Source organism: Phalacrocorax carbo, chromosome 18, assembly GCF_963921805.1.
Source record: "Phalacrocorax carbo chromosome 18, bPhaCar2.1, whole genome shotgun sequence".
NCBI classification, from domain to species: Eukaryota; Metazoa; Chordata; class Aves; order Suliformes; family Phalacrocoracidae; genus Phalacrocorax; species Phalacrocorax carbo.
The window spans coordinates 2,906,176-2,925,947 of record NC_087530.1 but is presented as its reverse complement, the minus strand read 5'-3'; the positions used below and the strand labels follow the sequence as shown (position 1 = coordinate 2,925,947).

Genomic DNA, 19,772 nt, shown 5'->3' with positions numbered 1-19,772 from the left:
GAAGCGCGGGAACAGGCTTTTGACTTACTTAGCCAGTACTAAAGCCCAGCCACTGAATCTTGACAGCTGCTGTTTTCCAAAACATCAAAGCCAAAGAAGGCTTGTATGCATGGAATTGTACTGCAATTTCACCTCTCACCTGCAGGGCAGACGCAACCTTTTCAAAAGGCTCTGGATCGAGGCGTAATTGTCAAAAGAAAAGGCAGGACAGAAGCAGCTAATCAATCAATGCAAATCCCCACCCAGCTCCTGGCTTTCAGGTTCTCCGGGGCAACGGCTGTCGTGGTCTGCCACTAATGGCAGCAGCACCTTAACGTGCAGTGACCCAGCTGAGTTATGAAAAATGAAACTCTAAGATAATGTTTATTAAAACCCCATAACATTGCTTACCAAAGGACTGTAAAGCCTCATACAAGTATTAATGTCAGCCTTGCACTAGTTCTTCAAGGTTAAATCAGTAGCATTATCTCACACTTAAACACAGAAAAACTGACCTCTGTCAAGCCCCGTAACCCAGCCTTCCCCACCCTGTAGACTTCCACAGTGGCAACAAGGAGGTAGAAAGTAGCCCGCAGTCCACTCCCGGCAAGTACTTCCAGAGAGCAAAGCGACTGTGGTCCAGCGGGCCAGGGAGCCTCAGGCTCATCTACTGCGCACAGCGGCAGGACACAGCCCTCAGGAGCGCCTGCAGCCGCAGAATTCGCCGCGGCGGTGTGAGCCTCTGTAGCAAGGACCTACCGTACGATCCAGGAGAGGCAGGCTGAGCAGTACCTATGCCCACAGAGCGTTTGCAGGGCCTTCTTCAGAACGTTATTGCAGTTGCTGCACAAGTACTTCTGATCAGGCACATCTTCACAAATGCTAGTGGGAAATCCGAAGGGAAATTCATTTTCATCAGGAGAAGAGCTGGGGATATCCTGCGGGCCTCTGGTTGTTTTCTCAGCCATCTGAAGTAAACTACTGTAAAGAAAAAAAATAGGTGCTCAAACAAGCAGACACACAGTCTTTGATGTGAGAGCATATATCAAAGTCCACGAGCAGCTCCAAACCTGTGCAGTAATCTAGTGATCTGTTTAATTGAGTCTGTAGCTGACATGCGTGACTAAATGTCACAGTGGGGTTTGACTAGGTACCAGCAGGAAATTACTGTACAGATTTAAAATTTCCCTCAAACACAACACGAAAATGGACAATATATTAAAATGAAGGGTTGGGGTTTTCTTTCCAGAGTTTTTTAGCTTGTAGAAAGATGAAGTAAACATTGCCATCACCTTAGAGCTACAGTCCCATCGGTCCACATCACACAGAATTATTTCCTGTAGAGTAAGTCCCCAACCACCTTCAACTCTCAGCAGCCAACATTCGTGATTACACTTTATAGAAGCAGAAATGGAGCAACTGTTTACAGTGACTTTCCCGAAGTCATAAAACTAGCGGTCAAATGAAAAAGAAAATCTCAAGCCCACAAAAGGCTTTACGCTTGTGCTCTAACCAGATACACCTTGAGCCACACAAGATGTCATGCGTGTTCAGCAGTGGTTTCAGATAACAAGAGCTGAGCAGCTGAGTATTTTTGGACATACAACTAAAAATGATTCATGTCTCTGCAGTTGCTTGGAAAGTTCAAAAAGAGTTTTCACCCAGGGACCTGACGCAGTTTGATCGTAACAGTGCCTTTATAAATCTATTTTTTCCCATAATAGTACTGACATACAATAACCTATTTCAATATTATAAACAATAACGATGCCTAACGAGTCTCTCAAAAAAAGAAGCAAGGCTGCTTGGGCCAGGCCAGGCACAGAAACAGTGGCGTGACTGCCACGTGGTGGATAGGGCATCCCCTGTGTTTGGAACGCTCCTTTTTGTACAAAAAGCATTTTGTGATGCTTAAGCAATTAACTTGGCTTCTCCAGGCATTCGGGGCGGGGGGGGGGGGGAGCAACAAACGCAAGGGCTGCCCAGCCTGACAAGAACCATAGATTAAAACCGGCAACGCTCAGCGTGGACCCGCAGGTAACGGAGCCGCATCAGAGGCGCCGTGGGTTGGTACCCAGGTGAGGACAGGGCGGACACACACTTCTGGTGCCCACGCTGGAATCCACCGTTTCCGAGGGGCTGGAAGCCCACACGATGTTCTACGTTGACAGCGCCCGGTAAAACCTCTGCCCTGGGGCAGGCGGCGGGCCCGGGCTCGCCGGGCCACCCTCCATCCCCATCCCCGGCTCAGCAGGGCGGGGGGCCGGCGGCTTCGTGGGCAGCGGGAAGCAGCGAGGGCGGCCGGGACCCCCGGAGCAGCCTCGGGGGGGCGGGCGGGCTCCCCCCACTGCCCTCCGGGCGCTGCCCGGGGCGCGCTGCGGGGCCTAGGCCGGGGCGCCCGGCGAGCCGCGGCCGGTTTCCCCTCAGCGGGGCCGGGGCGCGGCGGCGGCGGGCGGGCGGGAAGCGCCCAGGCCGCGGGTGGCTGAGGCGGGGTCCGCTCCCCCTCCGTCCCTCCCGCTCCCCTTACCTGAGCCCGCCGCCCCGGGAGGCGGCACAGGCCGGGGGCCGGGGCCGGGCGCCGCAGCGCGGAGCGGGCGGGAGGGTGAGCGGGGCGGCCGGCGGGGCGGTGCCGGCCCCGGGGCGCGGAGCGGGCCGGCCGTGCCGCAGGCAGAGGAAACGCAGCCGGGCGGCTCGTCTGAATTTCGGTGACTGCTGCCTCGCTCAGGCCGGGAGGAGCGGGAAACCCGAAGTGCGCCTCTGGGGCCGGGGAGAAGCGGGCCTTTCCCCGGCCGACGGAAGGCAGGGCGGCTCCAGGCCGAACGGTGCCCCGGGCTCCCCCAGCCCCGGGAAGGCTGGCGGGGACGGGGATGGGGAATCGACTAGGGAAGGGCCCGAGGGAGCAAATGCCACCCCCCACCCCCACACCCGGACAGCTGAAAGGGAGAATCTGCTTGGGTGGCTAGTTCCTGAAACTGGTGTGATTCTGGCAATGTGACACGACCCGGCCCTGTAACTCAGACAGAAACTCCTGCCCACCCAGAGTGCCATCGCAGGGGAAAAGGCCCCCTCCACAGCTCTGTCTGCCCGGGGAAACCCACTGCCCCGAGCCGGGCAGCGGGGCGCTTGGGGTACCTTCCGAACCCCACTGGGAAACCTCGAGCAAGCCTCTCCCCCTCAGCTGCTCCCAAACGCAGGTAGTATTTACCACACAAGGCTAACACAAGGCAACTAATGTATGCAAATCCTTTTAAGGTGCTCGCAGTGCCGTAAAGATTTCTACAAAGAAAAGTTTCACTACCAGAATAAGGTCCTCTTTTCCCCTGACAAGTTCACTATGAAATCACACGCTGCAACCCTATCTGCTGGGATTCAGTCAGGAGAGGGAAAGTTGCAGATGCAAATCTGTTAGCTCTTCCTTGTGAAAGACACTTGGGAATACCGCTGGGGGCGAGCCCTAGCTGAAAATTAAAAATAAAAAGCGGTGGTGATTCTCTGGATGCTTCACTTGGTTCATTACTCCGCTGCATTTACAGCAGCGTTCGCAGGCAGGTACCTTGTGACTGCATGAAAGTTGACAAGGAGGTTGTTATTCATCCGCAGGTGTCTGCCCGAGTGTGACACCCTCCCGTGTTGTGTGTGCACAGGTAATAGTTCCACATCTGGAACAGGATTGCAGGTCGGCAAATACAATGCCAAACCGACTACGGCTATACTGAATAATAAGGGGGAAGGAGGGCAGCTTCTCGGATCAAGACATAGCCCTTCTTCAAGTAAGTCAAGTGTATGCTGTAGCGCTTTGTTGCATTGCTAAGAGAAAGACTGCAGTTCATTCCCAAACTGTTTTCTCCTTACATTGTTAGAAAGAGATATGTTCATGTTTTCATGAAGAAGGAAAGAATATCCATAAATTGCTCACACAGCTGTTCGTGTGACTCAGCTCTTACGTTTGCCTGGATGATATAACATTATTCTTTTTCATGCGTTCCTCTGCTACACACATACTGTATTTATTGAAGAATTCCCAGAAAAAAAATTCCACTAAACTTGTACCTTTTTGTCTTAAAAGGAGACAAACAAGCAAAGCAAGGATAAACAAAACACCTTTCTAGACTTCAAAAGGGCAGTTCAGTTTAAAACCAAATACACATAAGGAAAAAACCTCTAAAAAGATAGCGAGGGCCATGGGTAGGATATGTATTTCCTTTGTAGAGCTGATATGCTGGAAGCTGATATACACACAGGAAAAATGAATCTTGTAAGTATACGGTACTGCGAGGATATTGTAAGCACCAAGCCTGGCACTGGTTGCAGAACAGAGGCTAAAGAAACCCGTAATATACCAAAAAACAGGATAAAAAATGTTTATACGAAATAATTGAGATTGCAAATGTCAATCACCTTTGCGGTAAATTGAAAATAACAGGAAGTATTAAAAATATACTCAGAACACAGCCAGACTGTACACGGTCCCTTTAAGGCAGAGAGCTGCTCGGTTTTCCCTGCCGATTCAAGCTCTGCTGCCTGCGACAGGACTTGCTGCGCTCACTTGCGGCGTGGGCAGTGTCTTTCCACAGCTAGTTCATTCATGGGCTTGGGGACAAATAATGACCATCTTCGGATGGCTAGGATCTTTAATAACAGAAGTCCCATTCTTGCAAGCAGTTTATCAAAAAAGTTTCCTACATTTATGTCCACAATTTCTTTAACCGTTTTATTAAAAATTCACCTATATGGGCTAAATGCTATTTTCAGTTCCACCCTGTCATCCCACAGGAATCAGGATGCAAGACTGTTTCCCAGATTTGATCCTTTGCGTTGTCACAAAATCCTTTATTTACTTGCCCTTGAATTAGGCTTTTGACAAGTGACACGATTTTTTTCTGAAGGCTTTAACAGTTTAAAAATGATCGCGCAAAGGAAACCATCACTATAGAGGGAAGTAAATATAAGCCTGATGGAGCCAATTGCAGAGTCAGTTTTAGGGTACCCATGTGGCTTACCGCCGCGCATCACGGGGGTGATGTTGGATAAACCACTAGCCTAGTAAATGCTTCCACCTTCCTCTGTAAAGAGGGAATAGCACATGCTGCCTTTTGTAAAACCCAGATCTCACCAGACGAACAGCATCATGTGCAGCTCAGTAATGCTGTTACAGCACAAGACAATGACTAATTTAGCAAGGTGGGTGTACAATTATCTGATCGCATACAGCCGTGGTACCTGCATGTGTAACCTTTTTTAACAGCCAGGATGTTAATAAGATTCAGCGATGAAATTGCGGAAGAGGAAAATGTCAGTTTTACTGAAGTTATTTTTAAGGCTTCCAGTTTAAATGTCAGCATCCACCTATGTGAGTGGGAAGACTTTCCCTACTAATGCTTACAGAATCACATGTAGCATCTCTTAATTTCCACTTCCTTCTCTCCACCTTTCTGTGCTGTAAATGCATTTGTAGATGCTCGAAGTGCAGAGTCATCGGGGCCATGTATTAGCTAAAGTTAAAAGTCTGTGGGGAAAGTGTGATACGGTCTTAGTAGTCCTTATGGCCCAAAACATCTGCTTTCATCGGAATAGGGTTGTTAAAATTCACGGCAAGTTAATCTGGCACAGGCAGTGTCTGCCAGGATGTGAGTTAGTTTCTGAAAAAGTTTTAAAAATATGTCTGGATGTGGCTTTTTAAGCTTTCGGAATATAAAGAGGTGTAAGTTAATAATTTCGGAAAAATCAGTGTTGCAGCAGTGGGTCAATTTCTGTTTCGGGATGAAGGGGTACCTCCAGGCCTCCTTTCTGTGCTGTTAGCTTGCTCCTTTTCTTTTGCTTTGAGACTTCTCGAAAGTATTACACCTCTGTCTTAAAAGGTGCTGAATTACACAAAGAAACTAAAGATAAGTTTTTGGTACTTTCCAAACTAGAGATATTTCCTCTGTTAAATTTCCCCCATATGAGATCAGTTAACCGAAAACAGGATGTGGCTCAGAGAGAGATTAAAATTTGAAGCTTAACTTTATTGTAGAGCCATTCCACCAATGCTTAGCATTGCAGGGCACTCTGTTACTATTTAAGGTGAATGATCATTTTCTACATTCAAGAAAAAAAGCTCATAGGGAATATATTTAACAGGAGTGTTATCTTTTTCAAATAAACCAAGGGCTTGAGATTTTTAATGAAACAGATTTCTTAGTACATTTAAAAATGGAATTTAGGCTCAGAGGCTAAGTGTTTTAAAGACTGTGGTCAAAGTGCAAATAGTATTTCCAGGGCTGAGAACATCATTTCAGAGGGATGCTTGAAATAGGGATGCCTCAGTCTATGAAAACATAATTTTCAATTAATGTAAATTATCTGGAAGTGTGCACATGTTCTCGGAAACCCTGAAAAATTGGTAAAACACAGGAAGGAAAACTTGTTAGTAAAAGAAGATCCAGTCCCCAGGAGATGCAGTACTTCTAGGAACTGGACCTGAGGACTCCAAGATTCCTGCCTGCTCATAGCTCTGATATTAAGTAGTTCTTTAACTTCTACGATATTGCTTCTTTTCTGACTTAAGCGACCCATGAAATAGGAGTACAACAGAGTAGCCATGAGGCTTCATCAATTCATCTTCAAGATTAAAAAAACCCCAAACATGAAAACTCATGCAATTTGATATATTGTTATCCTCGGCAAACTTGTCAGCTTTGCCACAATTCAATCTCTTCTCTACAAGAAAATCTTTTAAAATGTTTTTGTAATATCTGCCTGTGCCTACTACCAGTTGTAGCTCTGCTTTGTTATGGTGATACCCTGAGGACCCAGCCCAACTCATAGCGCAGGAGATGGCAAGTTTCCCACTAACTTCCATAAGAATTGGACTGTAATCCTCAAAGAGACATCAGGAATCAGGTTTTTTTTCTTTATCCTCACTCTGCCTCAGGATTTTTTCCAGATCATATTCCCTGTAACATAGTATCCTCAGCTTCCTAGTAGTTTTGGTTTTTTTATTTTCAAATAATAGGTGTTCTGGAGAACCTGTTCAGCATTTGTCAGGGAAAAAAGCACCCATAAAATGGACACTATATACCATTTAGCTTATTTCAGTCATTCACTAAAGCAGTTTCCACAATAACAGCTGAGGAATCACCCTTAAGAGAAGGGACTAGAGAAAATTAAGGTGCTTCTTTGTGTCACGGCGGCCTTGATAGTTTCCTATAAGTGATACTACCTCAGAGTAAAACATGATTAAGAGATTACTGAGCATGCCTCTGGTTTTAGGCAACCTGACCAGGCAGACCTTCTTCCCATTAAGAAGCCCCTTGGTGGTATACCTGTCCCAGTCACCATGCCTCCGTACCAGGAGAAACGCGGCATGCAGCCGTGTGAAGCCAGCATGGACCAGTTTATGAGTTTCACCAGATTAAGCTCTGCTTTCTGCTGCAGCCCGGCTATATTAAGGGCTTATGCTGGCACTTGTGGTTATGCTTCTGTTTCTCTTAACGTACACAGAGCCTGATCTAAACTGGAAAATTCTTAGCTGCTTATTTCCATTCTTAATGCTTTGGAGAGAACTCTGGGAAAGGGAGCTGTGCCCACCGGGAAGCCTGCCAAAACACTGTTCCAAAGCTCTGGATGTAACATGAAAAACCAAGTTAAGATTCAACGTCTTTTGACTATAAAACAGCTGGCAAAATATGGATGTTCTATCGATAGCTCAGGTCACTTGTATGGTGTGCTACAGAAACCTATACAATTATCAGAAAAGTCAGTGTATTTGAGTAGGGCTAATTAGTGGAGACAGAAAAAGGAAACAACAGGTTTCTTTAGTAATGTCTCCATTAATTCTCATTAACGACAAGAATTGAGGGGAGAGTGAAGCCTATGGTAAATCTCCCCATACCCTTTCAGAAGTTACTCATTTTTCTAAGAAGAGCAAAAAGAGGAGATGTTTAGAAGATGATCTTTTCACATGTGACAGAAGCAGAAACAGACTGACTACGCACTGACTTGCATCTCTCTTCCACTGAGACCATAATTCACTTGGTTATTGTAGAGTGACTAATAGCGCTGGGCTTATCTTTCCAACAGGATTTTTCAGCATGGTTCATAAACCTGAGTAATTTCCACAATACCACTGACAACGTCAATTTGTGCCTGTATTTTATGGGGAAGAAACCCAGGGAACACAGAAATTCCAAGCGTTACCCAAAGTTTCACAGGAGGCAAATGATACTGTAAAGAGAACCCAAACTCCTGAGTGTTCACAAACCAAGATGTTTTGAAGGAGAAAGGAAAATATATTTTAAACATAGGAGAAGCCTGAATAAAAGAATAAAGTTGGAAGTGGGAGAAAGCAGGCATAGAAAAAGACAGGTCTATATTCTGAACAGAGGCAAGCAGACTTAGTGTTTAAATTCCTGGATAGAAAGAGTCCTCTTATGAAGCCAAGTATCTTGGCAGCTTTGCCAGCGATGGGACTCCAAAAGCACATCATCACATACAAGTTCCCAGCAGCGTCCTTGGAATCCGGCCAAGAAAACAAACCTTGTAACTCCACGTCGAACACCTGCATCACAAATCGGATGTCGAAAGCCCAAAGCAAGTGAGTGGGGCACCAAGTGCTTAGGAAATGAAAGCTCCCATCTGTTCAGGTTCAGTAACAGTGGGTCATCCTGGAAAAAAAATCAAAATACAGATTGGCTTCATAGCACAACAGTTCAGAATTGTGGCAATTTTTCACCAGCTAAGGTTGTATTTTCTTTGTGGCAAGATATGTGCAGGAAGGAAATTCAGCATTTTTTAATCTGGTTATCTAAAATCACATCTAACGCTTTCCTTTATCATGAATATTTTGCTTCAAAGCCCACGACTGGCTGGAAGGGCCCTGGGCAGTGTTTCTGGGCTGGCCTGCCCTCTGCTGGGCCCGGAGATCGGCAGGACCACCGTGGCCATCAGGCCAGTGGACACAGATGGGATACGCAGGAGCATGGCTTTCTAAGAATTTGCTTTGAACTCATGTGGGTTTAGATACTTTCCCCCGATTCCTGCTATGAATTCATGGAATCCTGTTAAATTACGTCCTACATCAATTTGGCCCCTCTTGTTTCCATGGGACATTTTTGATCCTAGCTTGTTTTTGAGATTCCTGCCCAAAACAGAAGCTTAGCTGATCCTGCCAGGCTTCTTCAGCATCATATGGAAACTGTGAAATGGTGAAGTTATTTAGCTTTGATAAAGGAAGCCACAAATGACACTGGGGACAGAAAGAAGATTCCCCCATCAGCCTGAGTTGAGCAATTGTGCATAACCACAAGCTGGGCAAGTTTCATGGAGTCTGAAGTTTTAGCATGAAAATACATCTCTGACGGTATGTAGGTACTTGGTGCAGAAAATAAATGTGCTGCCTTTTCAGTCACTATGTACAAGGAGATTCATCCCAGGAATTGAAATCTCTACCCCAAATACATCTCCAGACTTCTCTTGTCAAAGGGAGTACGCGCCTTTACAAGAATCCTTGCACCCTGTCCTAAATTTCATCAAGTTAATGCTTTTTCTTGGCAGCTTTGAAAGATCTCATCTCGCAGCAAACACGAACTCTGGGAATTAACCCTGTGTTTATCACCCAAGGTGGTTCTCCCAAAACCACTGTTGAACATGGCATGAAGGATGTGTGGTGAAAGTTTAGTGAAGATCAGGACCCAAACAGACCTCCTGACTTCCAGTTCTGTTTTATAACCCTATCTCTGGATCCCCTTCCTTGCAGCAAAAGCAACTGCAAACATTACTTGAAATAATTATTCAGCACATACTATTCTAACCTGCCCCAACCAACTGGGGCTAGAAACAAAACACCTTTCAATAGTGCACAGACCTGTGACTCCTAACTTTTGGAATTATGCTAATTGTGGAAACTAATACCTATTTCTACCTAGCTGTCAGAGCCTGGGGCTGAATATTCCCTAAGACCTTACAGCAGTAGGCTTTTATGGAAAATTTTATGATTTGGACAGTGAAAATGACATTTTTATGGCATATTGCTTTTTATAAATAATGAAGGAAAACTGGCTAATCAGACCCTGGCAGGGACAGACAATGCAGGCACGTAGTAGTAAGCGGGTCTTCAGTTCCATCTGCGGTTTATGCCCAGTCTGTCCCCAACACCAGCATTTATGTCTGTATATTGCAAAGCACATTTCAGCAGGTATAAACTGGCACAGTGAAATGTGAATCTCCTTGTGTGTGGATGCACGAGAAGCTTCTAAAATATTTTCTCTTTGGAAAGAAGTTTTCACGTTTACTTTTTGTGATTTGATTAAAGAAACACTGTACCTACAGGTCTAGATATCAAGTATAAAAAGTATAGCTCCTCTACAATAATTGCAAGAACACTTATTTGCATTAGCTGAGGATGTGCTCCACGGCCTCACGGTACAAATTGCAGAGAACATGTAATAGCCAGTGGAAAGAATGCACTGTTGAGGTTACTCTCGTAAAGCCAAATTAGACAATGCAAGTCCATGACAGTGCTCCTTGAAACCAGCTTCCAGTGTACTAAACCCAGACTCTGAACCTCTCTCTGTTTCTTTTGGAGTACTTTTAACCGGCGCCAGTGGGGCTGCTGTCATTAAGAGAAAATTGGTTTTCCATTGTACACCCCAATGTTTGTGGTTTAATATCTCAGTTGATTCAAAAGTGCATCAAATATAACTTTTTGTTTGCTTTACTTGCAAAAGAAATTGCCATTTGAGTTGTCAAGTAGCAAATAAATAAAGGAAATACAGTCTGAACTGCGGCACCCTAGGAGTAATCTGCATTTCATGACTTCTAGCTATGAACGTGGGTAAATGTAGCTATTTTATAAATAACCACCTGTGTGCAACAAATATTCCTTGGGTTAGAAAAGAAAGGGTTGAATATAGCAATCTTTACTCAAGATTTCTCTATTTGTTTTCTATTTCTATTTCGCTATTGTTTTCTAAACTTGAATGTTCTTTTTATGACAGTTGCGGCATTTAATTCAGTTTAGTATTTTCCAGGAAATCAGTTGCTGCTTAAACATGTATCCAAATTCCAAGTTCATTCAGAACTTGAAAAGCAAAACCTAACACAAGGAATGGAATTTTGTAATGACCCAGCAATTGGCAAAACCAAACTCTTAGTTCCCAGGAGAATGAAAGAGCCAAACCCAGATATTTCTCCTAATTAGAGGTGAAAACATTATTAAATATCTTAAAAATTGAAAGCATATGTAACTCCTATAAGGTGGTTTTTTTACTGGAAAATAACTGATGGCCATGCCAAATTTCAGTGTGTTCTGATGTAAGAATTCAGCAGGAGATTAAGAACACATTTTGCTAGGAGACATGCATAAACATTAACATTTACACAGACTGAAAATAAGCCTCGGTAGGTAGGGTCAAGTGAGACGACTCACGATGGATGAACACCAAACTGGCAGCCCTCGGAGAGTGATTTTTTTTAAAATCACAAAATAATATTCACTCAAAAGTAAAAATGGATTTCCATAGTATGTTTTCACTCATCTCTTCCACACTGCTACTATAGATGGATCTACTGACCCCTGTCAGTAGATTCCACAACTCTTTCTTTGTGGAAAAGGGAGTTTGAGATTAGTTTTGATAAAAGAGTTTTGAACTTGAAAGAAATCTCACTCAGGATTCAATTCTAGGATTCCATATTGCTCCACCCTATGCAAGATCCCACCTGCTGACTCAGAAGATTGGCTTTATGTATATGGAACATTTTCATCACTATAGAAAGACAGAAAATAATTTCTGTGTGATATCCTGGCTTTACGTTGCCCAAATACACTGAAGAAACAATGAGGTGTGGTGAAGTGAGTATTTCTCCACTTCTAGATGATTTCAGACTCTGAGTGTACCATCATAACAAAATAAAAATTATGTGGTAGCTTATGTGGCAATTTTCTCTTTCACCTGGTATTTAATGTGGTAAGTTTTCAGGTCAGCCGAGAAAGAATTATGACACTCCATAAAGTTATGGAGGTATTAAAGAGCAAGAATTTTAACCTGCTACAGGGCTTTAGCATTTCTCTTCAAAATTGCAGGGTATTCCTAATTAAAAAAAAAAAATTGACAAAGCACTCATCTGGCTAAGGCTACTTAGAGCTTGTGGCACCTCCTGAAAGATTATATACAGAAACTCAGGTCTGCACTGCTAGTAAAGCACTGGCCAGAGAATGGCACCATTTGGCTCTCTTCCTAAATTAGTCACAGCAGTTGGACCAGCACAGCGGCTTTCATGACGAGACCAAAAGAGTGCGAGTTTCATGTGTCACTACGCATAATAGGGTGGAATTCAGTCTATTCAAGTCACTTACTAGCTTGGATCAGTAGATTAATTTCTGGTTGCTATGAAGTGAAGAGAAAAATCAGTTGATTTGGTGACACTTAGCTATGTAAAAATCAGTAAAATGTAAATTGAAACTTAGGAAAATATATATTTTTTAAGAGAACTAAAAGGCTTACATAGAGTTAACCCTTTGAATTATTATCTCAAGAATTCAACCAATTCAGGTCTTACGTATCTGCCAAGAGTATTCAGCGAGAATCACATTAGAATGGCATCTGGTGCATTTTCGTATTCAAAGGCTGATCTGGGAAGTTTATTAAAACGGAATAAAAGTATAATGACCAAACTCATTTAAGTGACTTTAGTGAGTCCTGCTTTCAGAGATTATCTGTGCGTATCACCAGGAGCAACTCTGAAGTTCACTTTGGAGGCTAGGTTGTCTAAGATGTGCTATTATGCCAATAAATGCTGATAAAACTCCTGTTTATGCCTGACCCTTGGCACCTTGCCAGGACTGACAGACGAGGCCAGTCATCTCTGTTCGAGGAGATGTGAGAACAAATTTGGACGAAAGTACACGGCTTTCTGGGCAAGTGCATTAATATGTAGGCAGACCAGTAATCCCACACTCAGAGGCTGGCTGGCCTTTGGGTAGACGACAGAAGCGTAGCAGTCGAATGCAGATTTTTCTGGAACCACTAAAGCTATTAGCCGGTGACTCAAAGCCTGGAACATTTGGAGACTTGCACACTATGTATATAAACAACCAAGGAGTAGAAAAACACTGTGTACCATTCAGATATAAAAGGACCTTTCTGATGTCCAGGATCCCCAGTAAGCATGGAAGGACAGAATGTGTTTTGAAAGAATTTCCATTTCATAGTACAGATGAGTCATCTAAGCAGTGATTATCCCGAGAATTTCCATTTTTGCTGGGATTAATCCTGTGAGTTGCTTAGTAGCTCGGAACTCTCCAACTACAAGTCACCAAGGTTAGCATGGTAGTAGGTTCTAAAATTAATCCCATGTCATTTCCATCTTCTCTTGTCTTACTAACTAGAGCCGATGGAAATCTGCCAACATAATTTGCATGTGTGAAAGAGATCAAGACATAGGTATGCCCCATGTGGTTTTCGTATGAAAGTCATGCCATGCCACACGAGGAAGGTAAATCTTCCTGCACTGGTGTATGTACACACCGCCATGCCACACATGGCTAAATATCTATTAAAATATGCACATATAAAATACATATATTTAAAATATTTTAATTATCTCAGTGATGTATTGGGTAGATAATTCTGGATGGAAACAGACAAAACAAATAAGATTAAAGACATTTTTTTAAACTAATGACTGCCCATTTGATACTGAAATGCAGCATTTTTATATACAACTTTAAAATTAGGTTCCTAGGTTGTCAGGAGCAATACAGCCTTTTTGCAGCCTGCCTCACTAAAAATCAATAGAACCTAAATTTCACAAGTCACCTGTGAAAATAAGACACGCTCCTTGTCATGTAAAGTTTTAAATGTGCTATTTACATTTCAAAAATTACACTTCTGAATAAGCTAACGGGCCCCAAGGTTTGTTTCGCACAACCCATGAAGACCATATCTGTGTCTGTGACTTCATCTATTTTAAGTCTGCTTGATAAAGTCCACATTCTTTCAGATGCCTTTGTTTTGCCATTAGCGGTTAATGGGAAAATGTGTTTTGGTGCTTGATCTTAAAATATAACTCGACGCCCATTTAAGCCTCTTTGACACAGAGAGGAAACAGCAGGACACATTTGTTTTTCTCGCATAGCCATCTCCTCTGTTGTATCCTCTTTCTTTTCTCTCCGGGTCACTGCAGCCTGATAAACTCACACTGAATGCCAGGACACTGCAGTCAGTGTTCCAGTTCTGCAACTGGCCTTATCCGGAGCCTTGAGAAAATCATTTGACTGCTCTTGGTAATACAGTTTCCTCATCTGTAATTCACTGCTTTGAGGCCATAACATAAATCCACTGCAAGTTCTTTTTAGTTTTTTTTTTGTTCTAGTTTTATATTTCTGAGTACTATATGCATCGCAGTACTGACAACTCTCCTTTAGTCTGTGTAAAGCCATTTGAGATTTACAGATGTTGACAAAACCAGACATTCCAATATTGGAATATTTTATCATTTTTTTCAGGTCAAACATTGCTTATTAAAAAAAAAATCCAACCCTTCTGTGTCAAAGACAGAGATAAAACACTGTCCTTTTACCCAGTGTTATACTGTGTACCAGTTTGATATTCAGCATATGTGATATTCAGGGTGCTCGAGTGTGTCGGCTGGAGGAGGCAAAGAAAATCCTTGAACCCTTAAATTTGCAACAGAAACCATCAACAGCCTTGGGGGACGGTTTAGTCCTACCGGTCTTAGGAAGTTCTCCCACGCAGCGCAGAATCGGCCCTGCTATACATATATTGTTTAAGGTTAAGGGATACGGCTGTAACAGTTATTTCCCTTGAAATTAATTACTTATAACCCATACGTATTAAATATTATTTCTTACACTGTCCTTTTCAATGTTAACTATGACTTACCTTATATGGATCTGATTGATCCGAGTGAAGAAAATTCTTGTTCGTGCCCTTGGCTGTAATTCCTTCAATCTCCTTCCTCTTGGTTTCATCTGGTTTTACCTGGCACAGAGCATGAATACAAAATTGCCTAACAGATTGATACAAATCTCGTAACCGCAAGCTAGAGCAAAGGTATATTAGTGATATAGGCAGAGTTTAAATTAAAGCTCTTGAAGGCCATCTTAGCTATTCCGTGCAATAAGAATGGGAATCATTTTAACTGATATCTTAGTAGTGGGACCCACGGCTATGACGGCTGAATATAAATTGATCTTTTTCATACAACGACATCATTGTGCTTTAAAGAAATCTCCAGCTTCCACCTTAGCAGGGATAGTTGAGCCAATATCTCTGTGTTTATAATCAGATGCAAGAAACAGGAGTCTACGAGAAGATGTATTGCTCTTGAGAGGTAATCGGGTCTCGTAATACACAGTTACCCTCGCAAGAGTAAAGTGCAGTTCAGAAGTAGAAATGTTTACAGGTGGGCTGCCTAAACAACCTCTCTAAGCATTTAAGTGTACTTCTCTCTGCAGCTTAAGTTTATATCCAGTGATTGTTGGATACAGTGTTATTTCTTCTGCTTCTTAGAAAAGTCTGGAGGATTAAAAAAAAATAAAATACTCACAGAGTCAAAATTAAAAATTGCATCATCTGTGACTATCTTCTTTCCACATATTAAACACTCTGGATCAAGGATATTCCTAAGAGAGAGGGAAAACAGTAATTTTAAAGTTCTTGGATGTGTTGCTTTTGGGCGGCCATTCAATAAAAATAAAAATGTGTGCAACTGCACTTCGTATCAAACTCTCTGCTCAGTTTTAGTGGGAACCAAGCTGGTTTGTGTCGGGAGCTGCAAGAAGGACATTTGGCCCCTTCCTCTGCCACTTTCCTGGAGGCGAGGCAAGCTTGTCAGCTGTCAAATTCAGTCGTCAAATGCCAAAGTAACATTTGTTGTAAATCTGCCTAAGTTACAGTAGACATTGATTCAAGCTACTGCGTCATAAAATACAAATAATAAACGCATGCATGTTATTTAGGAATTTTTTTTTTTTAAACAAGAAAGCAGAACATAAAAATAGCACCAGTTAGTGTCAGGAATGGGACCGCAGGAGTTCAGAAAAAGAGTACAAAAGGAAAACTTAGGGAATAAAATAGTTTCTTTCACAGAGAGCGTACGAAGTGGCTGCACGTATTTACAAAGCTGTACAAACATAATTTTATACCAGCGGGCAAGGATTATCCGCAAGAGCAGAAGAGCGAGACGCTCTTCACAGCTGTTGAACCTCCAGCTCCTCCACCAGGACTGAGCGTGGAAGGTGGCCGCTGCAGCGCAGGCGCGGGAGAGCCCCTGGCCACGAGGCCAGAGCCCCGTCAGCAACGCGGGTTTTACAAACACTGCGTTAGCGTCCCATCCAGCACAGAACGGTCCTGTCCGCAGTGACTGACGGATACTGAAAATAGTTAGTGGCGTTGTTTTGTACGACGGAATTACCTTAATAACCAGATGACACAGGGCATACAGTAACTGTGCCCGCAGGGCATCTGTGCTGGATTCTGCAGAAACGTTTTGCACAGGGGACAAACGTGTGTGGAAGAAGCATTATTCGTGTACTTTTCCAGAGGTTCTTCAGAAGCACGTGAGCTACTCATGGCTTATGCTTGACACCGGACCTTCCTAACACAGAGGTGCTGTAGTGTGTTCTCTTATGAAGAGAAACGGAAAACTTCAGTCTAAAGCCATCACTGGGTTTGGTGTTATACTTGTAGCTGAACTGCAGATGTTAAGGTAATGCTGAAGAAGAAAATAAATAAATATTTAGCATTGGGACTGTACTAAAATAAACTGCGAGTCGATCAACACGTAACAGCGTATGCAAATGCAGATCAAAAATTTAAGGACTGCAGTAAGATTTTACATAACCAAACCAATGAGAAGGCGGGAAAAATAATGGCTTGTTCATTCCCAACCCATATCAATTTGAATGGTGAAGACACCAAATGAAGAGGGAAGAGGAAAAAAGCAATAATAGGTATCCTCAAATAGGTATCAGTCCGTATGTTACCCCAAAAACAGAGCCTCAGGGAAGCTGCCTCAGAAATCTTGTTCTCGTAAATCCTCCTGCGGCGCTGGAGGTTTACAGACGTAGAGATTTCAAGGCAGAAGAAACAGGCTGAAGAAGCGCAGGAGTGAGGAGAGCGTTGCAAACCGACGGCTGCTACGGTTCGCCCTTATGAATTTAGAAACAGGTTGCCCTTCTATGGTTCTAGATTTTGGTTTATTGTTTTTCATTTCCCTAATTTCTGTTCCTCGTATCTATTTCATACAGGTTTTATTAGTTTACATGTTGTTCCTCTGGGCTGCTACTGCATGTATTTTGCTACCAATACTTTTTAGCACTGCAAGATTTCTTCATGCAAACGAATTACATCAAGCATTCCTGCTTGCGCTTCTAGATCAATGCCTTTTACTGCAGGACTAGCAGTTTTGAGAAACTCACAACGTCATGATCAGCACAACGTACGCAGCGGTAAGAAGTTTTTGAAGGGAGCTGATTGGATAAAATGAAACCATCAAGTATCCTAGTCTGCTGAAATATCATCAGGTGTCTGTGCTAAAATCACAGACTCCAGGAAATTCTAAACCAAAAACATCTTCTGTTTCACATAGCATTTTTTAACTTGTAGCTTAAGTGTCACTCACTACGTGCTGCCGGGTACGCGATGCACTTACCAGCAAATGCCCAGGTTAATTCAAGAAAAGGAGGACTTTGTTAGGCTGAATTTCCTTATTTCTGTGGTTTTAAGCTGCATTTAGACTACATTATCTCGGTAAAAGGCAGGAAGCAGCACTGAAGTACATTTCCCATGCTGAGTTCTCAAATATCACATTTCTCCATGGGGAAAAATGGGGTGATTATGCGATTCTTAAAACGAGTACCGCACCCTGACCTACTGGTTGTATCACTGCTTGCAGGCTCTCTTACGCTCAGAAAAGATGTTGCGCTCTCTGACCGTGCTTTATGACAGTCCTGACTATGGTATCACCTCTGACAAATCTAAAATTTCTCCAAGAGTCTCAGAGGTTGTGGGGTGGTTACTGTCTTGCAGTTGATTTTTTTTTTTAATAAATAATTTGGGTGATTTGAAGAAAAAAGTGTTGCCAGCAGACATGAAATTAATGTTATGGCTCTACACAGGAAAATACATATTTTTTCCGTGCACTAGGAAATGAGTGCAGCATTTGCAGTAGCTGAATGTTTGAAAAATATCTTTTAAAACTTGGTTTGTTTGGGTTTTGGGGTTTTTTTTTGGGGGGGAAGGGGGGAGTAAAGTACAAATATTTATAGGACCTATATGAAAATGATGTTCTTGTGCTCCCTCTGCTGTTTCTGTCACAGTGGAAAACCGGGAGTGTTTCAAGAGCTGTGTATAGTCCTTCATATGCAGTAAGAAATACACATGCTGAATAAAAAGGGGAGTAATTTCTGCTGGCAAAAGAATTTTCAAAACCTAAGCAGCATGGTGTTAAAATTAAGGATAAAACGCATTATCTATCTGGAAAGCAAGCTTTTATGCACAATATGACACCACGGGCACACCTGGGCTTTCTTTAAATTAACATTAAAGTCTGTTCCATTAAGAATTATAACAAAATATAATTCCACATGACTTCTGAATATTATTGTAATTTAAGTCACGCTATTGTCATTTACTATCGCAATTGTTCAAGCCATTTTTACCAAGACTGCGGGGCTAATTCCCAAAACACGGTCTTTCTAAAATACCAGCAGTGAGAAACCAACGATTAGTTTTAACCATCCATTTTCTCCACACAGATGATGACACAAACACACTATCGATCAGGAGAAACACCAAATGCAAGAACATCAAAAGTATATCAAATTGGTTGAAATATTTTGTATAACAAATAATAATTAACAACGGCTGGAAAGAGGACTTACCAAACTGGTTAACGACTGAAATTCTTTGCACATCAGCAGCAAGGGGAAACATTAGATTTAATCTCTCAGAGTGGGATTCCCCTGTATCACATGCTTGTTTTTTCATTTTAGTAACATGACTAGGTTCTTTTAAATACTTGGTTTAACGCTGCCTTCTTTTAACCTTAGACTAACAACATTTACATTAGCGTAAGGGGATTTTTATCATATTATTAAGACGCTGAATCAGCTGCAAGAGGGTGTAATTTCTACTTCTGAAATCTAAAAATCAAGGAAAAATGAAATTTTCTTGATAGTGGTTCTGCAGAGAAATACATCACAGGCAGTTCCACCTTTGTGAACAAGCAAATTACAGAACATTACTATATTCTGAATGTGGGTATTAATTAAAAAAATACATATTATAAAGTAGGAGCACAATTTTTTTTTTCCATAAGAGGCCTGATTTGAAGATGACATATAAGCAAAACAATTAGCGCTCGCCCGTCTAACATAAGCAAGGAGGACAGGGTAGCAAACTGCCCAACTTTTTTTAATATACTTAAAAGACACTGGAAAAAAAATCTTAAGTAAACTAACACACCCCTTAAGATCTTCCTAAGATGAGTGTAAAGTTACTTTGTTGCTTCACTATTTGTAGAATATCGAGATTTTTTAATGAAAAATAGCTTTGCTTTTGCAGCATACCTATGCAGCGCTTCAGAAAAAAGCTTTTTCTCTCATCAGAGAGACTGTCATGGCATGGCCAAAACATTCCATTGGCTCTTCTCAAAAAAAGTCCATAGAAAACACTATTAATCCTCTGAATATACTGCTGCCACTTCACAAATAGCTGCCTGTGCAGATTCAACAAACTTGTAATGAAAGTTCTCTCCTTTATACACAAATAAGATTTTAAAAAGCTTCT

General features: G+C 42.5%; 1 protein-coding gene across 3 annotated transcripts in view; it reads right to left on the bottom strand.

Annotated features, from left to right (window-relative positions):
- TRAF1 (TNF receptor associated factor 1) overlaps positions 1-19,330 on the bottom strand; it is a 40,664-nt gene extending 21,334 nt beyond the window's left edge. The window contains exons 1-5 of one of the 3 annotated variants that reach the window (XM_064469171.1): positions 16,396-19,330; positions 15,529-15,604; positions 14,862-14,960; positions 8,497-8,624; positions 739-960 (exon numbers count right to left, since the gene is read on the bottom strand). In XM_064469171.1, coding sequence (XP_064325241.1) covers positions 739-960; positions 8,497-8,624; positions 14,862-14,960; positions 15,529-15,604; positions 16,396-16,553 — 683 coding nt within the window. In that variant the 5' untranslated portion in view covers positions 16,554-19,330. Of the gene's footprint in view, positions 1-738; positions 961-2,506; positions 2,670-8,496; positions 8,625-14,861; positions 14,961-15,528; positions 15,605-16,395 lie in introns of those variants that run through there. The other 2 variants (XM_064469172.1, XM_064469173.1) reach the window with 2 other exon arrangements.
- Positions 19,331-19,772: the final 442 nt, after the last annotated feature.